At 38.9% G+C, this 18,960-nt stretch overlaps 1 protein-coding gene across 2 annotated transcripts in view; it reads left to right on the top strand.

The window, feature by feature from the left end:
- Window positions 1–18,960, top strand: part of trit1 (tRNA isopentenyltransferase 1) — a 47,572-nt gene that overhangs the window by 24,672 nt on the left and 3,940 nt on the right. For both annotated transcript variants that reach the window (XM_081377014.1, XM_081377015.1), the window contains 2 exons: window positions 5,126–5,238; window positions 9,538–9,615. In XM_081377014.1, the coding sequence (XP_081233140.1) occupies window positions 5,126–5,238; window positions 9,538–9,615 (191 nt within the window). The remainder of the gene's footprint in view (window positions 1–5,125; window positions 5,239–9,537; window positions 9,616–18,960) is intronic.

Raw genomic sequence — 18,960 nt, 5'->3', positions numbered from 1 at the left:
AAATGTACCTTTATAAATTAAAATGGTTTGTTGTCAGCTGCATAGATTTATCAGTATCTATAATTATTTTATTTTCCTAGTGATTGTTGAATAATATCAGCCACCTATCTATTGTGCGTTTCTGATTTTTTCGAGATCCTCTATTTGGTATATGGAACTAGGTCAAATTTGTTTTGTATTCGAAATCCTTGTATTACCTCTGAATGAACCATGTGTAATTTATCTCTCAAGTTGCTTGACACAATAGCTGTCTTTTTTCTTCAACTGTCAGAAAAATACAAGAAAGCTAAGTTTCACAGGCTGAACCTGTTTTGAACATCGGACCTTTTAAGTTACCGTAACAAGTTGAAGCAGGTTTATCACCCGCTGTTCCTGTCTACAGTGGGTTTTAATCGTGGGAATCCAGGGTTTTGACTCATAACACCCCCACATAGATATGGCCAGGCAACCACTCATAAGACCCTAGCAACCATATAGAAATGCCCTGAAAACAACTCAACACCCTAGCAACCACATTGCATTGCCCCAGAAACCACCATTAACACCCTGGCTTTGTAGCTGTGAGTTTTGCAAATACAAGCATGGTGCAGTGCCTGTTAGAGAATTTACGGCAACTCAGATCAAACAGCAATCTTCCAATCTTATTTGTTTGATAAGGTGATTAATTATTGATTGTTAGTGCTGTCACATGCTTTGTTGTGTAGGGATATTGGCGGACGGACTGCACTGCGGTGTGTCTGTGTGGATGTTGATGACACAGCAGTGTCTAGGGTTGGGCCGCTCTGGGTGTGGCTTCTGCCGATTGATGGCCGACCGCCCAGCGCTCCGTCCAGGCGATCGAACCCCACCTCCCCTCTTAGACGTCTTCGCTGGCAAACTTGCCACCCAAGCGCTTTTCTCCTGTTTCCTCACGTCATCCTACTCTCTTCCTCCCCCTTTTCCTCTTCTTTATGTCTGCATCTGCCACCCTTCCGCCAGCCCTCTCGCCTTACACGGGGAGCAGTCACTAGGCAGCAAGGTCAGACTCTGCCTGTCTCTCCTTTCCATCCCCTCTCAGTCTATCTCGCTCTGTCCTGTCAATAGACCCCCTCCCCCTCGCCCCGTCTGCACTGTCTGTGTCCCTATGACCGGCTGATCTCTCTTTCTGTTTTCTGAGCTGTATGACAACTCATTTTTACCCCAGGGGCTGGGGTTCTGCACCCAGTGACCGCTTTTCCATCTAAAAGTTGGTCCCATTAAACATTGGATGTGATTTCACCCTTGAGTTCACCCAAAATGCCTTATATTTAGAATATTGTTCTGTAAATTCAGCCACAGCTAATCAATAACATTGATAACAAAAAGATTAACAGATGTCATTGTTGTTTAGTCAGTGACATCACTCTACAGTTGCTTTAAGTGTATTTGTATGATGAAATACATTTTAAAAAAGACCATAGAGTGAGCTGTTGAATAATTGTGCAAAAACATGGAAGCACAGCTCTTTAAATATTGTCATAATAATGTAGTTTAATGTGAGCTGTTTGATGCTTTGACAGATTTTTTTTTGTGCTCTCAGATTACTTCTCCCACTGCAACACTTCATATGATATTATTTTATATGTGAAATGTTTTGAGAGCGTTTATATTTCACAAAAGAGCTTGCCATAACAGCCGGTTGCTGTTGAACTTCCGACTTCACTGAATGTCACCCAGACAGAGCGCAACAGATGAGAGAGGGCAATCATTTTGATAAATCCGATGCTGTAAAATGTTTAAATGCAATCAGATTGAATTGAAATCCTAGGTGAAAGAATCAGAGCTGTAATGGCATAAGCCTAACTTTTTATAGGAAACCCTTAGATTTTATAGGAAAAACAATAGTAAGAAGTAAGAATAATAGTAAGAATTTACTGTTTTTTTTTTTTGTTTTTTTGTAGCCTTGGTGAACATAAGAGACTAATTAAAATTTTGTAAAAAAAAATCCCAAACTTTTGAACAGTAGTGTATATTTATATAGCTTTTTGAATAAAAAATTTCGGGCTGTCCCTGACTAAAGATTTTTCTAGTAGACTAGTAGTCATTCATTTGAGCCATTAGTCGACTCATCGCACGTTTGCATTAATTTAATTAAATATACTGAGGATAATACTAAACCATAATGAGCCTGTAATAAATTTAGGCGTAAAATATAGACTATTCTATGCTCAAGCTTACCGCAAAGCACCAGCAAAAGTAATGATTATGAATGTAGCAAGGAAAAATAGCAAGGAGACTTTACTCAACTACAACTATTAACTAAACTAGGGTTTTCTGAGTCAGTGTCAACAGCAAAGATGAAGTTGATGTTATTGGCTCGATGTCTCTGTGGTATAGTGGAGCGCCTTTAGAGAGAAATGCACCTTTCATACGGATTACATAAGCTGAGAGAATTTGTTTTTAAAGTAGACATTTCAAGATTACTATAGATATATTTTTTATGTCCGTGAGTCAAGTAGCCTATACACTAACGTTCGGTTAATTTTTGTGACGCACTCCAGTTCAGGGAAACCAAGACGGCATAAAGTGCATCCTGTTGTTTTCTTTATTTCACAAAAGCGCAATGTTTTGTTGTTATTGTGAGTTCACACAAATCAAAGTAGAGCCTTTACAGTTTCCAATGATGTATTACTCTTATTTAACCCGCAAACTAAAAAACATCCCATGGCAACAATGTAAATTTTATTTATACAGTTTAAGGTTACAGGGACAGTGCACATTAATAAACATTCATGTAAATGTGCCAGTTTAGCCAACTTGGCTAATTTTCAACTGCAGTCCCTGGGCAGGTGTGATGTCAGATAGACTACATTAAAACAATCAACAATACTTATACATGCATTAAATCACATTTCATAAAATACATAAAGTACAGTAACACAAGGACAACAAAACATAAAACAAGGCAAAATATGCTTCAGATGATTTAAATAACTAAAAAGTATGGGCACACACTTGACTGTCTTTTAAACATGATTTTAAGTTAATTTTAAATGACCAATATGAATCACAGTCTCTGATAGACGTAGGCAGACTATTCCATGTGTGAGCTGCTCTCACAGAAAAAGCTGACTGTCCAAAGGCAGTTCTCCTCATTTGTATTACACAGTCACCTCTTGACACAGACCTGGTGTGTCTAACAACAGTTGTTTTTTGCTTTATAAAAGCAGTAAGTAGGGGAGGAGCTAAGCCATGTAAAATTTTATAAACAAGACAAGCATCTGTAAATTTGATAAGATTTTCCCAGGTCATTAAATTATGTTTTTTTAAACAGTAACAGTGATGATAGATATTTGGCTTCCTATAAAGCACCTTAGAAGCTTGGTGGTAAAGTTGCTCCACGGGTTTAAGTGTTGTACTGGAAGCTTGTGCCCAGCTAGTCAAACAGTATAACAGATGTGGCATGATCATGGAATTAAAATATATTGTCGCTGCCTTTGTGGTTAAACAATTTCTGATATGACGGAAATTTGACAAATTGAATTTTACTGTATTAATAACTTTTTTAATTTGTTTTTTAAACGTTTAATTAGAATCAATTAATATACCTAGATATTTAAAATCAGATACAGTTGACAGCAGTTCCCCTGCAATACAAATATTGGGTGTGAAATTATCTGTTGACCTCTTCGTGAAAAACATACATGAGGTTTTCTTTATATTTAAATGGAGACAGGAATTATTAAGCCATTGCATGGCATCGGCCATCACTGCTGTAAGCTTAATAGCTGCTTGCTGTTTGGTCGGTGCATGTACATAAATGACAGTATCATCTGCATACATTTGAATGTCAGACTCATTGCATACAGTGGGAAGATCATTTATGTATATGCTAAACAACAGGGGCCCTAAAATTGATCCCTGAGGTACACCAATATTACAACTGATGGCCACTTCATCATTTATCCGGACCCTTTGTTCTCGATCTTCCAGATAGGATTGCATCCACTCAATAACTTTGGGGGCGACATTGAACCATGAAAGCTTTTTGAGTAGGACACCATGATCCACAGTGTCGAAAGCTTTCTTTAGATCTAAGAATATGGCCCCAACAACTCCTCCTTTATCTAATTTAGATCTCACATTCTCCAGGAAAAAGCAGTTTGCAGTTTCCGTTGAATGGTTGGATCTAAAACCAAACTGCATAGGATGCAATCTGAAAGGGCTGTTGTTGAGGTGGCTAGTAAGTTGTTCTACTACATGTCTTTCGATTACCTTTGACACTATGGGTACTATGCTAATTGGTCTGTAGTTACAGACCTTAGATGTATCACCTGTTTTATGAATCGGTATTATTATAGCTGTCTTCCATGCTTTAGGATAAATTCCTTTATTGATGGATCTATTAATAATATGAGTTAATGGACTAGACAAACACTCATTAAACACTTTCAAAAACATTGTGTCCAGTCCATACACATCTTTGGCTTTGGAATTCTTTAGGGAACTTACTATCATTCTCACTTTGGCTTCAGAAATTTCCTGGATCTCCAATACAGGTTTATTGTAATTTGCAGGCATCATATTTAGTGAATTAGTAGATAGGTTATGTGTCAGGGTCCATACTGATTCTACAAAGTATGAATTAAAAATTGCTACTATTTGAGCTTCGTCCTGTGTAATACTATTATTAAAACAGATTTCCAAGCGCTGTTCATTACCATTATGATGTTTTCCTGTAAAAGTAGCTCAATTCCGTGTGAAGAAAACCGTAGACTTGGCAACACTGATACGCCACTTCTTGTCAATTTTCTTTTTGTGCGACTAACCGACTAATACAATTTTGGTGGACTAAGCCACTTCTTGTTGACTAACGTTTATTCGACTATTAAGGAGCTGCCCTAATAAAACAGAAAATAAAATTTGACTTGACACAATAATAGTTGTCAAACCGGCAATTTTGGCTTCAACCAGTAAATATCTCTGGCAACCGCATAGCAACACCCTGGCAACAACCCAGAACATTCCAGCATTGTGGTGCTATTTTTCATGGGTAAAGATGAGTGATATTTACTTTCGTAAAAATCTAGTACTGTTCTTCAGTTTTTGTGCGTGTATAATAATTTGGTATACATAAGTAATTCGTTTTTCTCTTCTTTGTTTACAGTCAGGACTATCAGCATGGCATATTCCAGTCTATTGGCTTTAAAGAGTTTCACGAGTACCTGACAGCAAGTGAGAACCTCAGTCAAGAAGAACGTGATAAACTGAAAATGAAAGGTAAGCATTCATTCAGCCTGTAATTTTGTTTGAGCTCTAATGTCTTCATTCTTTTGTTGTAAACTAAACATCTGTCAGTTCAGGCCTTGGGAATGAACATAGAGTGAGATTGTTGATGTTCTTGAAATATTTCTGCGGGAGAACAGTTATGAAACCGTTCCTGACTTCACACAAAAGAGAGCGCAAACAATCTCAGAGATTCATTCTTAAAGCATTCTCATGCTTTTCCAGGCAGGTTTTTTTTAAACAGTCAAACAAACCAGTCCTTGAACAAACTCGGCACATTTGAAGCAAAAACACTTTGTCCATCACTGATTAAAATACATTTTCATTGTAATACAAAATGATCACTACCACCTTCAGACAAGTATATTGTACATGTTTATGATTAATGGCTTGTGATTAATTACTTTTTGTCACGGTAATGATTAATTAGGTGTCTGACGTGTACACAAACCAACAATTAAAAAGTGCAGACAGGAAGTCTACTTCATGCATTACAAATTGTGTCGCTGTGGACGGGACAACAGCATATTGACTTTGAAAGACACTTTATGTAATTTCTGTTAAATGATTTATTCATTTGTCACAAAGTCTTTGTTATATATTCATTTGTGAACATTTCTCATCAAATACAGAGATGTGATTCATTTGATTAACCAGCATATCTAATTCAGTTAAAACTGGTAATCGATTGACAGCCCTGTTATGAAGCAAACCGGTATTTGTCTTCTAAATTTTCAGCAGAGTTTTGAGAATTGCTCTGGTGTTTGTGTCTGATCAGATCTCTGAAACATTTAGCGTTTAAGAGTGAACGCTCAGTCTGTCATCAGCTGCAGAGGAGCTGTAGAGAGGAAGATGTCAGGCTTTTGGTCATAATTTCTCCTCTCTCTCCCTCTCCCTCTCCCTGACAGTCAGTTGGATTGGTGTCAAAATCAATTACTGGCGTGCTAAGCATGAAAGTTGCAGCACTCATAACACCGCTCATGTCTGCTGAGAGTTCATGAGTGTTTTTCGCTTATATAGTGCTCAGCATTAGTGACTTTTCAGTTGGCCATGAAGATGATAATACTGCTCTCTGATTGATTTGTGTAGCTCTCATGTTGATATGATGGATTGTGAATTGCATTCTAGTTTTGTGGGGATACCACTGCCAGTGAGGTGAAATACACAAATGTTAGTATGTACACTGAATCAACATAGAAAATGAATCAACAGCAAACAGACAGGGTCCAGGCTTCTACTGTTTCAACTGAGATTTATCAACACTGTGCATTTATAGCACAAATTTAAGCTAAGCTTTTTTAAAAAAAAAGTCACGTTGTACACTATTCTCCGGGTTCACTGTCCCGGATACCAATATTTTAACGATTCAGATTCAAGTTGAATCACTGTCTGGCTAACTGAGATTTCCATATGGTGATAAAGTTTAAAATCATGATTTTTTTTCTTTTTTCTTCCGGTAGTACCACAGCTCTGATAGATTGTTTGGACTCGTAAATGGTGACACATGATGTCAGGCTTAAGAACTGGATTAATAAAGAGCAAAAAACTGCAGTTTAATTTAAATATACACTGTTGTTCAATATTTTTATTCATCGAGGCATTAAATTGATCAGAAGTCAAAGGCATTTATAATTTTACAAAAGATTTGTAATTCAAATAAATGCTGCTGTTTTGAACTTTCTATTCATCAGAGAATCCTGAAAAAATTGTGTTTTCCACAAAAATATTACAGATGTTTTCAACATTGATAGTAATAAGAAATGTTTTTTGAGGATCAAAATCAGAATATTAGAATGATTTCTGAAGGATCATGTTGCAGTAAAGCCTGGAGTAATGGCTGCTCAAAATGCAGCCTTGCCATTACAGGAGAAAAAAAAAATCAAAATGGTTAACTTGTGTGTGTGTGAATTTGAACACCTGAGAAAATCAATGTTAATATTTGGTACAGTAGCCTTTGTTTGCAATTACAGAGGTCAAACGTTTCCTGTAGTTTTTCACCAGGTTTGCACACACTGCAGGAGGGATTTTGGCCCACTCCTCCACACAGATCTTCTCTAGATCAATCAGGTTTCTGGGCTGTCGCTGAGAAACACGGAGTTTGAGCTCCCTCCAAAGACTCTCTATTGGGTTTAGGTCTGGAGACTGGCTAGGCCATGCCAGAACCTTGATATGCTTCTTACAGAGCCACTCCTTGGTTGTCCTGGCTGTGTGCTTCGGGTCATTGTCATGTTGGATGACCCAGCCTCGACCCATCTTCAGTGCTCTAACTGAGGGAAGGAGGTTGTTCCCCAAAATCTCGCATTACATGGCCCCGGTCATCCTCTCCTTAATACAGTGCAGTCGCCCTGTCCCATGTGCAGAAAAACACCCCCAAAGCATGATGCTACCACCCCCATGCTTCACAGTAGGGATGGTGTTCTTGGGATGGTACTCATCATTCTTCTTCCTCCAAACACGTTTAGTGAAATTATGACCAAAAAGTTCTATTTTGGTCTCATCTGACCACATGACTTTCTCCCATGACTCCTCTGGATCATCCAAATGGTCATTGGCAAACTTAAGACGGGCCTTGACATGTGCTGGTTTAAGCAGGGGAACCTTCCGTGCCATGCATGATTTCAAACCATGACGTCTTAGTGTATTACCAACAGTAACCTTGGAGACGGTGGTCCCAGCTCTTTTCAGGCTGGGCTCCTCCCGTGTAGTTCTGGGCTGATTTCTCACCTTTCTTAGGATCATTTAGACCCCACGAGGTGAGATCTTGCATGGAGCCCCAGTCCGAGGGAGATTGACAGTCATGTTTAGCTTCTTCCTTTTTCTAATGATTGCTCCAACAGTGGACCTTTTTTCACCAAGCTGCTTGGCAATTTCCCCGTAGCCCTTTCCAGCCTTGTGGAGGTGTACAATTTTGTCTCTAGTGTCTTTGGACAGCTCTTTGGTCTTGGCCATGTTAGTAGTTGGATTCTTACTGATTGTATGGGGTGGACAGGTGTCTTTATACAGCTAACGACCTCAAACAGGTGCATCTAATTTAGGATAATAAATGGAGTGGACGTGGACATTTTAAAGGCAGACTAACAGGTCTTTGAGGGTCAGAATTCTAGCTGATAGACAGGTGTTCAAATACTTAAAAAATCATATATTGTGATTTCTGGATTTTTTATTTTAGATTATGTCTCTCACAGTGGACATGCACCTACGATGACAATTTCAGACCCCTCCATGATTTCCAAGTGGGAGAACTTGCAAAATAGCAGGGTGTTCAAATACTTATTTTCCTCACTGTATATATATATATATATATATATATATATATATATACATACATACATGCATACATACATACATACATACTTACATGTGTATATATTTCTTTCCGTTTTCCATTGACTAGACAAAAAAAGTTGATAAATTGTTCTTATATATATCTTATAAGAACAATTTTTCTACTTGTTTTTGTTTGTGGTTTTATGACTTTTTTTATATATTTATCTAAGCGGCAGCAGTGCAAGATTTTTAAAGGGATAGTTCACTGAAAAAGAAAAATTGTCATCTAGTCACACTCATGCCGTTCCACAAAAATCTTTTATAAATCAAAAAGTACAAAAAGGCATTGTAAAATATGAAGCTTAACTGTTTGCTTGATGTCCGAAAACAAAAACCTATATGCTTCTGGTGTGTCAAGCAAGCATATTTGAGCTTCCTTTATCATTTTTGATGTGCCCCATGGATGTGCATTGATTAATGTTTATATGTAAATCAAATCCTAAAGTTAATCTGTTCATCATAGAAAGTGATTGTGTGTCTTCAGAAAGACAACTTTTTGTGCTTTTTGATGCATGAGACTTTTGTTTGCATGGACCTTCAACAAAAAGGATAAGCAAATATTAAAAATGTTTTCATTTTTGTTCCAAAGATGTAGGAAAGTTTTGGGTGACCCATCCCTTTAAATATAACATTTCAAATTCTAATATTTGTTGAAAGAATAAATAAATTTGACTAAATTGTGTAGCCTTAGTACACAGACAGCCCAATATGCTGTGGCACCAGTGGTAAGAGGATATACTGAAGGGGAAGTGAATTGAGAGGGGGTGGGGTGGCTGAGATTTTTAATGGAACTGCCTCTTCCTCTTCTCCTTGTCCTCTATGCTATTAAGCACTTTAAATTGAGTTGGTAAACCTATTGCGCATTACTTTTTATTTTTATTTTTTACATGTTGTCTCCCACAAACATCTAACACAGTACTTGGTGTGGCCGTCATATATTGATCTTGTAATTTCTTTCTCTCACAGGGGTCGAGTCTCTCAAGCAAGCGACTCGCCGCTATGCTCGAAAACAGAACAAATGGGTCCGCAACCGATTCCTCAAGAGTAAGTCTTGCTGAATACACACTCTTTCCTTGGTGTTGTGCATGGTTCAAATTCAGAAGGCAGCTTATTTAATGCCCATAAGACACCAAACCACAGATTGTTCTAGCCATATTTTCCCTGTAATAAATTCGTGGCGACATTGCATGAAAAGTTTCCCTTTAACGTGAGTTTGTCGTCCTCCCCTTTTCATCCTGCCCCTTGTTTGAGGGTTTAATTGTCTGCGAGGTACAGTCTCTGCTGCTAGATGCTCCGCAACACTGCAGCTGTGTAAGTTCAGAGTGCATTGCAGCCACTGACTTCAATTTGGATCACAAGGGAAGTGCATTCACCATTAGAGTTCAGTTCACTCATCTCAATTCTGAATTCATTGCTGGACATTAAATATTGGCTTCACTCGTGGCTTGTCTGTTGTATATTGGCTGTTGAATATTGGTCGCCCCCAGAGGTTACTGTAGCTGTGTGTCTCTTTTTCGTTTTCTTTCAGTACGGTCTAATGGTCAGGTAATCACAGCTGGTTTTAACGAGATGGACTTCACACAGACCATTAAACACACAAACAGTCATGGAGAAATACTGTGTGTGTGTGCTTGAAGGCTACCCCTCCCTCACAGACAGCCTCAAAATTCCAAGGCTCAGGGTTCAGTATTTACTGGCCTTGGGTTGATAAAAGATCAAATGCTCGTAAAGTTTGGGTGTTTCAAGACACGGTCAGTCTGAACAGTTTGTACTTTTACTTCCTAACAGACAACAACCGAAGCAGTAAGCACTTCGGTGGTTAAACAGCTGTGTGTTTATGTTTGTGCTGGTGACATCAGGGTGTGAAGTTTATTAAGAGAAAGGAGGTGAAGGACACTTCATAACAGTGGAGAGTGTAGAAGTGAAATATTGTTAGTTTGTTGCATAATAAAAGTTATAAAGTTAAAAGGAATGTGTGCATGTGCATGGCACAGGGGGCGTTCACACAGGACGTGTATCTTGAGTACAGAACAGCTACAAGGAGTGGGACAAAAACAGAACGCAGAGGGTCTCAAGAAGTGTGTTTTTTTTTTTAAAGTTGAACTAATTTTAACGTTATGCTTATGAAATGATATGTGATGCAGCGGTCTATCTATATAGGCCTAGACCCAAAATGTAAAAAAAGCCCCAAAAAAACATCACTGATAAAGTGCAATCATATCCTGTGTGTACAAGCTTTAAAGGAATAATTCATCCATAAATAATCCTTAATTAAATAATTTTGTCACCCAACAGGTTCCACACATGAATGATTTAAACTCAAAAACTTTTACAGTCCAATTTGTGAACAAATCGTTCATACCATTTGGAATAATTGGTTCACAAATCAGACGTTGCTACTTCTCTAAAATACTTTCGTGAACACCGCAAGTAGAGCTAGCTTGGATGTCAAAAACTTTCAGTGAAATACGATTTGCATTTTGGTCTGTTCTTCATGCAAAGCTCTATCAAATGTCTTTAAAATAATTTTAGTATTTTTTTTATTTTGTTGAAAAGAGTGGCCAGGGTATTCTTTTTAAAACTTTTTTTTTTGGAAAAAAAAAATTATTTCCATGGAAGTCATATAGGTTTGGAATGACATGATGACAATGTTCATTGGAACATGCTTTTTTTAAGTTTACATGCATGTTGTTTTTTGTCCACTTGTCACATGCATCATCTTCATGTCTTCCACTCCTCTTTCCTGTTCTACTTCCTGTAAGCACCTCAACACTGACCAAACTAATGTCTTGAATTTACCTTAGATTTCCACTTTACCCTGGAAGTCCTTGGCCTTCACCGCCTCTACCATTCTTCCCAACATTATTTGGGCATTCCCTTTGGATTCTGACCCGTTTCTGAAGATTCTGGCCTGGATTATCCCTTGCTCCCCATCCCTGTGGAGACTACCAGCAATCCTGTTAGCCATAATGAGATTAGGCAGAGACAGTGGCTAGCCCTTATTAAGAGTAGTTTTGTGTCCCACCATTTGCGGCTGAACCCTACACACGAGGGCAGCTGGCGTTAGGTGAGATGTCTGTGAATGTGGCCTTCCTCTATGGCATTTTTGTCCTGATTTTAGTTACTGAAGAATCTTCTCCTGAGTTAGGAGCCTTTTGGTCATGTTCTTATAAAGTATTTTTCTTCACCAGATGGTTCCTGGTGCTTTGATCAGTGATCAGTCCTGCAGCGTGGCAAGTTTCAGCTCTGTCCATGTGGTATACCAAGCCTTTTGCCATCCTAATTATTTAAGAAAATAATTAGATAAGTAGCAGGCTAGATTTCTCTCTCTACATTTTCAACAGCTCTGTTAGCCAGTATTGTAGTACTCAAGTCCAAGCCCAAGACCATATTTTCTTTGACTAGTAGAGACCAGCTCATTGGAGTCCTAATGTTCATTAGTTCAAATGCTCCTGAAATTATGGTCTTAGACTAGGACTTGAGACGAACTTGAGTACTACACTAATGGTTTCTAAGAAGCATTTAAACTCTTGGGTCACCTCTTGTTGCCTTACTTCAGGTTCATCAGGCCAGTGGGTCTCAAGTCATCACAACTAAACCCCTTGCATCCTTCCTCACCTCTCTCCCACCCTTTGCTGGACTCTGACCTGATTTTGGTCTGGTTAAGCTCCCGTGGCTGCCTGTCAGTAGCCTAACTGATCCCTCCCTCCACACCCCACGCATCCTAGTGCCTCATGGGGCCCTCAGCTGACCGGTCTAATCCTGCAGGCATTAGAGTACTGATAGGAATTCAGAAGGTGGCAGGAGGTTGGAGTTTATGGTGAGGCCTCTTGAGGATAAGGACTGTGGGTTCATTGAGGGCAAACTTGCGTTCATTGTCCCCCTGGCCTCTATGGGGCGATCAACATCTCCTCTTTCCTTTTTCAATCAGTGGTTTTTTTTGTAAAACTCTGAGCTGATATAAATAAGCCAGTTCGGTATATTGATATTGTTGCCCCAAGCTGACAGCTGTGAAGGGAGCATCACCTTCAGAGCAGTCAAAAATAGTTTGGAAGAAAAGTTCTTGTGATGTGTCTCCCTTATTAAAATCAATTAATTTGCAGCCAATAGCCAGCTCTAATAGTCAGTCTGCTTGTTACCTTATTGAGCTGTGCTGGTTTGAACCCTACCGTTGACAGCTGAATTCGGGATTAGGGTGAACACGAGCTCCGTTTCCGCTTCCCTAGGGAGAGTAGCTTGGGGGGTAACCGTGACAACAGTTCAGTCGACAGCTCAGGGAGGCAATGTGAGCACTAAGTAACAGTCTCTTGCCTTTTGTCAACGATAGGGGAAACCTGAGTGGGATGCGCGACAGGTGCGACATAGAAAAGTGTCCCCTTACACACACACACCTCGGGACACGCCCCACACTCCCTAAATGCATTCCCGCAAGAATACGGATACCATCCGTTTGCATATGGACCTTTGTCCATGGTTGATTATACATGAACGTGTTGAGCTTGTGAATGGCATACGGTGGAAGATTTAGCTGAAGATGGCCACGTAATGTATAAGCAAATGTAAACTAAATTAAGGTATAAAAGGAGTTAAAAACAGCTGTTGAGGTGTTGACCTGGTGTTCACAACCTACAGCTGGATGTCTGATGATTAGTCCTACAGCTGTCCAACATTACAGTTGGTGTCCTGTGCCGACATCCATATCCACTCCTTCATCTTTTCTTGGCCTAGGCTCTCTTATCACACAAACAGCAGCAGGTGTGACTGCTCAGTGTGTTTCCTGATGCCCATGTCTTTGGAGACTCTGGAAAAGATCTGCCAGTTGGTCAGCGAGGGGTCTTCACATCTCAAAAGGCAGCAGCCGCACGGCTGTCTGCCGTGGGTGTGCTGCAGAGGTACCGCCTCATTTAGGCAGACATTTGAGATCTCAGAAACCCTTGTTCTCTCGTCTTTTCCTTCATTCAGGTCTGGCAAGATTACTTGACTTAGATTTCACTGAGATTTGAATTTTGGGTGGGGGAAAGCCCTCCGTTCAGCATCTGTTTACCCCCAGATGGCCATCGTTGACCCGTTCCCTCTAATTTCTATACCCCAGAGAGAGGTACAAAAAAAGCCCTCCACTCCCCACATGGCTCAGGTAGGCCAGGTGTCTCTGTGCAGGCCCACCTGCTGCCTCTCTTTTCTGATAAGCACAAAAGCGGACATAAAGACTGCAGAACGGTCTTTGATTAGGAGCGACGGCAAGCAAGATGCAACAAGGTTTAGTTTGAGGTAAAGAGATGCTTTACATCAGCTAAGTGGGACGCTGGGTCTCTTGTGTGCAGGAACACCTGTGCAATTGGTGCCAATGCAAAAGCTGTATGCATCTCATTTAATGCATAGCTTTCTAAGACATTATTAACATAATGAGATATCTTTGCTGAGTGTAATAAATTAGTGGATTTTATATTTTGATTTTAAATTTCAAAATGAATATTTAGTTGCAAAGCGGCAGTGTCTGTTTAATAGTGCATATACTAATTTTAAACAATACAATTTATCAAATTTGACAGCAGGTATTTGATATTGAATTATATTTATTTAAATCATCATTGTAATACATTTCATTAAATATAATGCTCAGACGATCATAAAATGCTTTTAATGAATAGATTAAGTGACGGTTAGTTTATAACTTTATATTTATTTATAACCTGGATTTGTCTTGTTAGCATTGAAACTCAATTTTACTTTTTGATGAAAAGGTTTGTTAGAAACAAAAAAAAAAATGATCAGGTGAAATTGAATGTACTATTTATGTATTAATTTCAATAATTCATCATCATTATTATTATTATTATTATTATTATTATTTTGTTTTTGTAATGAAACATTTTACTATTTGATAACCATTCATGTTTTTAAATGCCTATTAGTGTGTTCAATATTCTGGATGCTGTTGTTGTTTTTCTGGATTATGTAATACTTATTGGTGTCATCTAGATAAGGAACTAGACTGCATTTGGAGGCATTCCAGTGGTTGACCAAGGGTTAAATTAAGAACAGTCTGTTCCTTTGTGCCAGTCGTGGAGTAACTGTTTGACAAAGAAATTGATTTTCGGTGATAAACATTTAACTACGGTTACAAACAATGTGGTAATGTACGTTGCATTTTATGCAAATTATTTTTTTTGCATTGTCTTTTTTTACTAATAGCTTTTTTCTTGTTTTAAAGAAGTGTTTAAGGACATTCTCTTTGTGACAGTTCTGGACTTGCGTAACATTTTCCTCTGGCAAACAGGTGTGAGTGTCCTTGTGAAGTGTTGGCTCCTCTAAATTCTGTTACTTTTAAAAAAAGAGGGCTTCACACGTCAAAAATTGTACTAGCAATTATAGGTGGCAGTTTAAAAAAAACAATTATTGAATTTGTCAGGTTTATTCTTTATCATAAAAAGCTCAAATAGTTTTTGTCAGCACCATTGTGCAATTCAGCAATTATAAATAATAAACAGGCTCTTGCATATTCAGTTCGTGTTTGTCAGTTTTACTAACATTACCTTAAAGAAAAACAAACATTTGTAAGTATAGGATGCCAAGCCATTTCAAAGTAGTTTGATAGTTCAACTAGACAGTGTTTGAAAGTAGAGGCTGTTTGAAAAATATCATGCCAGAAAGATGCCTCTTCGAAACTGGTTATCACAGCAGGAAAATCTTGACTGCTTATGTCTACATTATGATTTAATTATGCCTCCATGAGCCCAACCACTGCAACTGATCATAGTGACACTTCACTGACCCCAGTTAGCTTTCTTAGGGCCTGTTTACACCTGGTATTAAAATGCATTTTGGTCGTTCGAATCACAAGTAGATGGAGAAAATGTCCAGTTTTCTTTGAGGGGAGGGTCTATAGGTGTGTAAATCTATGGGGCTTTTTCAGATCTTTCGATCTAATGGACGAGATAAGCTTGCACAATTTACATATGAACACGACCAGAGATGACGGGAAAACACACAGAGAGCAGCAGCTTTCGTTTCTACTCTGATAGCAGCAAGAACACGGCGAAAGCTCTGAGTGCGTGTTAGAAATTAGAAATGGTGAGAGAACATTGTGCTTAGTACGTTTTTCTTCTTCAAATTAAACTTGGTTCTTCAGCCTACAAAGTTTAAATCTCATCTGGCTAGCACGCTTCACATAGTTTACATATTAGGTCTGTAGGTGTTTTTTTGTGGTTGTTCGAATGCATTAGATCACATGAATGTTTGCGCTACAAAGCAATCCGGTCAGATGCTTTTTTGATTACCTCTGGAAGTGGTCGAAAGTGGACAAGCTCAAAACGTTAAAGCCCCCGTTTACACGTGTATTTAGCGCTGTCCTCTTGTGAATGGATTGACAAAAATGCTTATTAATACCTTAAAACCAATAACAGGGCCTTGGATCAAATCAAATTGCATTGAGTCAAGTAATTTTCTCAAATTAAAAGACTAAGATGCACCACTGTTTACTTTTTTGCTGGAGTAATGCAGCAGTAATTACTTTTTGGTTTTAATTATGTATTTGTAGTTGTTGAAATAAACATTAGGATTAACCAATGCTGTAGAAATATCTTTGAGTATGAAGAATACTATTAACTAATACACGTCTGCCTTTACATGCACATGAACTTTAATGACATCCCATTCTTAATCCATAGGGTTTATTATGGAGTTGGCCCACCCTTTGCAGCTATAACAGCTTCAACGCTTCTGGGAAGGCTTTACACAAGGTTTAGGAGTGTGTTTATGGGAATTTTTGACCATTCTCAGAAGCGCATTTGTGAGGTCAGGCACTGATGTTGGACGTGCAGTCTCCGCTCTAACTCATTCCAAAGGTGTTCTGTCGGGTTGAGGCCAGCACTGTGCAGGCCAGTCAAGTTCCTCCACACCAAACTCGCTCATCCATGTCTTTATGGACCTTGTTTTGTGCACTGGTGCGCAGTCAAGTTGGAAAAGGAAGGGGCCATCCCCAAACTGTTCCCACAAAGCTGGGGGCATGAAATTGTCCAAAATGAGTTCATTTCACTGGAACTAAAGGACCACGCCCAACCCAACACCATAATCCCCCATCTACCAAACTTTACACTTGGCCCAATGCAGTCAGGCAAGTACCGTTCTCCTGTCAACTACCAAACCCAGACTCGTCCATCGGATTGCCAGACAGAGAAGTGTGATTTGTCACTCCAGAGAACACGTCTCCACTGCTCTAGAGTCCAGTGGCGGCATGCTTTACTCCACTGCATCTGACGCTTTACATTGCACTTTGTAATGTAAGGCTTGAATGCAGCTGCTCGGCCATGGAAACCCATTCCATGAAGCTCTCTATGCACTGTTATTGAGCTAATCTGAAGGCCACACAAAGTTTGGAGGTCTGTAGCTGTTGACTCTGCAGAAAGTTGGCGACTTCTGCGCACTGTGCGCCTCAGCATGCTCTGACAACTGAGTTGCTGTTGTTCCCAATTGCTTCCACTTTGTTATAATAGCACTAATAGTTGACCGTGGAATATTTAGTAGTGAGGAAATTTCACGAATGGACTTATTGCACAGGTGGCAACGTATCACGGTACCACGCTTGAATTCACTGAGCTCCTTAGAGTGACCCATTCTTTCATAAATGTTTTTTAGAAGCAGTCTGCATGCCTAGGTGCTTGATTTTATCCAACTGTGACCATGGAAGTGATTGGAACACCTGAATTCAATGATTTGTAGGGTAAAAAAACATGGTATTATCTTGGTAAAATGGGTATTACCACGGTGCATTGCAGTTTAAAAAAATTAAAATAATGTCGATTTTTTTTAACTGCAATGCACCATGGTAATTTCCATTTTACCTTGATAATACCATGGTTTTTTTCTTACTTAGAGCTTCTTTTTTCTTTTTTTTTTTAATGGCGCCACAACTGTACTGCCCATTGAAATGTCATATTATTGATTTTCAGTATTAATCCAAACAGATTGAAAGTTTTTTTTAATACTGTCTTAAAATGATATGGTCACAGTTGTGTGTGATATCCTTCAGTTTAGAGCAGCACCAGACAGCCAAGATCAGAGAAAAAAGATGTTGCTAATGGAACTTTTTTTATACTTTCCTATATCATTTCTATTCCTGTTTTAAGCAGTTTAACCTATAATTGATGTAGATAATGTGTCTATTGTGTTTAATAAAGGAAGTGGGAGGATTTGAGTAAAGCATGACAGCAGGTCATGGCCTCTCATTGTAAGACACAGATGAGTTGTTCATTGCTGGTTGACAGATTTTTAAAATTAGAGTGTCTCTGTGTTCCAGGCAGCCAAGTGTGATTTTTACCACTTGCAATGTATGACTTATCTCAAAGGCATGTGTTTTTTCATCTCAAAGGCATGTGTGAAGTATAAGTTTCAGAAAGCCTGTTCAGTGTTTTTTAACAAGTTCTAAACACAAAGTGTTTCTCACTAAGCCAAGCATTAGGTTGGGTTATTTGAACAGGCCACAACCCTATATTGACCTAACTTGTCCCACACAGTTTCCTCTGTAGACATGAATGATGCCTCAGATCATGAGAAGAAATGTACTATAATAATACCTGGGGACCAGAATAATTTACCCTGTAGATCCTTTTTTTGTGACCAGAACACCCTAATCTTTCCTGCAGTCTGAGTGTTTGTGTTTGTGTGTTGCCTGCAGTATGTGTGTGTGTTTTTGATTTTTTTTTTTTTTTTTTACTCTGCATGTGTTTAACGTATGGGCTTCTCATTATCTGTGCATGTCTGCTGTATTGTGCATGGATCAATAGCGTTGAGGGAGGCAGAGTGAGGTCGTCTCTGCTGACAGTGTCAGAATGCAGTTGGAGATTATCGAGCAGCAGTGATTCAGCAGATTCAGGCTGCTGCAGGCACTCCCCGCTTCACTCCATACTGAGTACTCCATCCGTTCCACACTCTTGTCCTTGACATTTTTAATCGTTAATTGTTTAATTGAAAATTGTTAAATGAAATTGGACTTTTAGTCCATCGACTGCAAGTTCTCATTTACTTTTGAGTGCAATGCCCACCTCTCAAAATTCAAACAACTGGATAGAACCAAGACCCCCCCTTGTTTGATCATTCGTTATATTCGGATGCGTCGCAATACAGAAGAAAAGATCTTTCACTACTTCTGTTTCATCGTAAAAGGATACATTGACTAAATTCACTTAGATGGAGTTTTTCGGTTCCTTGCCACTGTTGCCTTTGGCTTGCTCAGTTGGGGATATTTGGGGATATTTAATTGAATTAATCAATCAACGATACTATTGATCAGCATTACCAAACGTAGACGTTCCACTAGAAACAAACATTGATGTATTGTTCTAATTTATTACTGTGAAGCTGCTTTGATACAACCTGTGTTGTGAAAAGCGC

This window comes from Scardinius erythrophthalmus (genome assembly GCF_964197995.2).
Source record: "Scardinius erythrophthalmus genome assembly, chromosome: 10".
In the NCBI taxonomy this organism is placed as follows: domain Eukaryota; kingdom Metazoa; phylum Chordata; class Actinopteri; order Cypriniformes; family Leuciscidae; genus Scardinius; species Scardinius erythrophthalmus.
The sequence above is the reverse complement of the archived record's forward strand: the minus strand, read 5'-3'. Positions and strand labels throughout refer to the sequence as shown.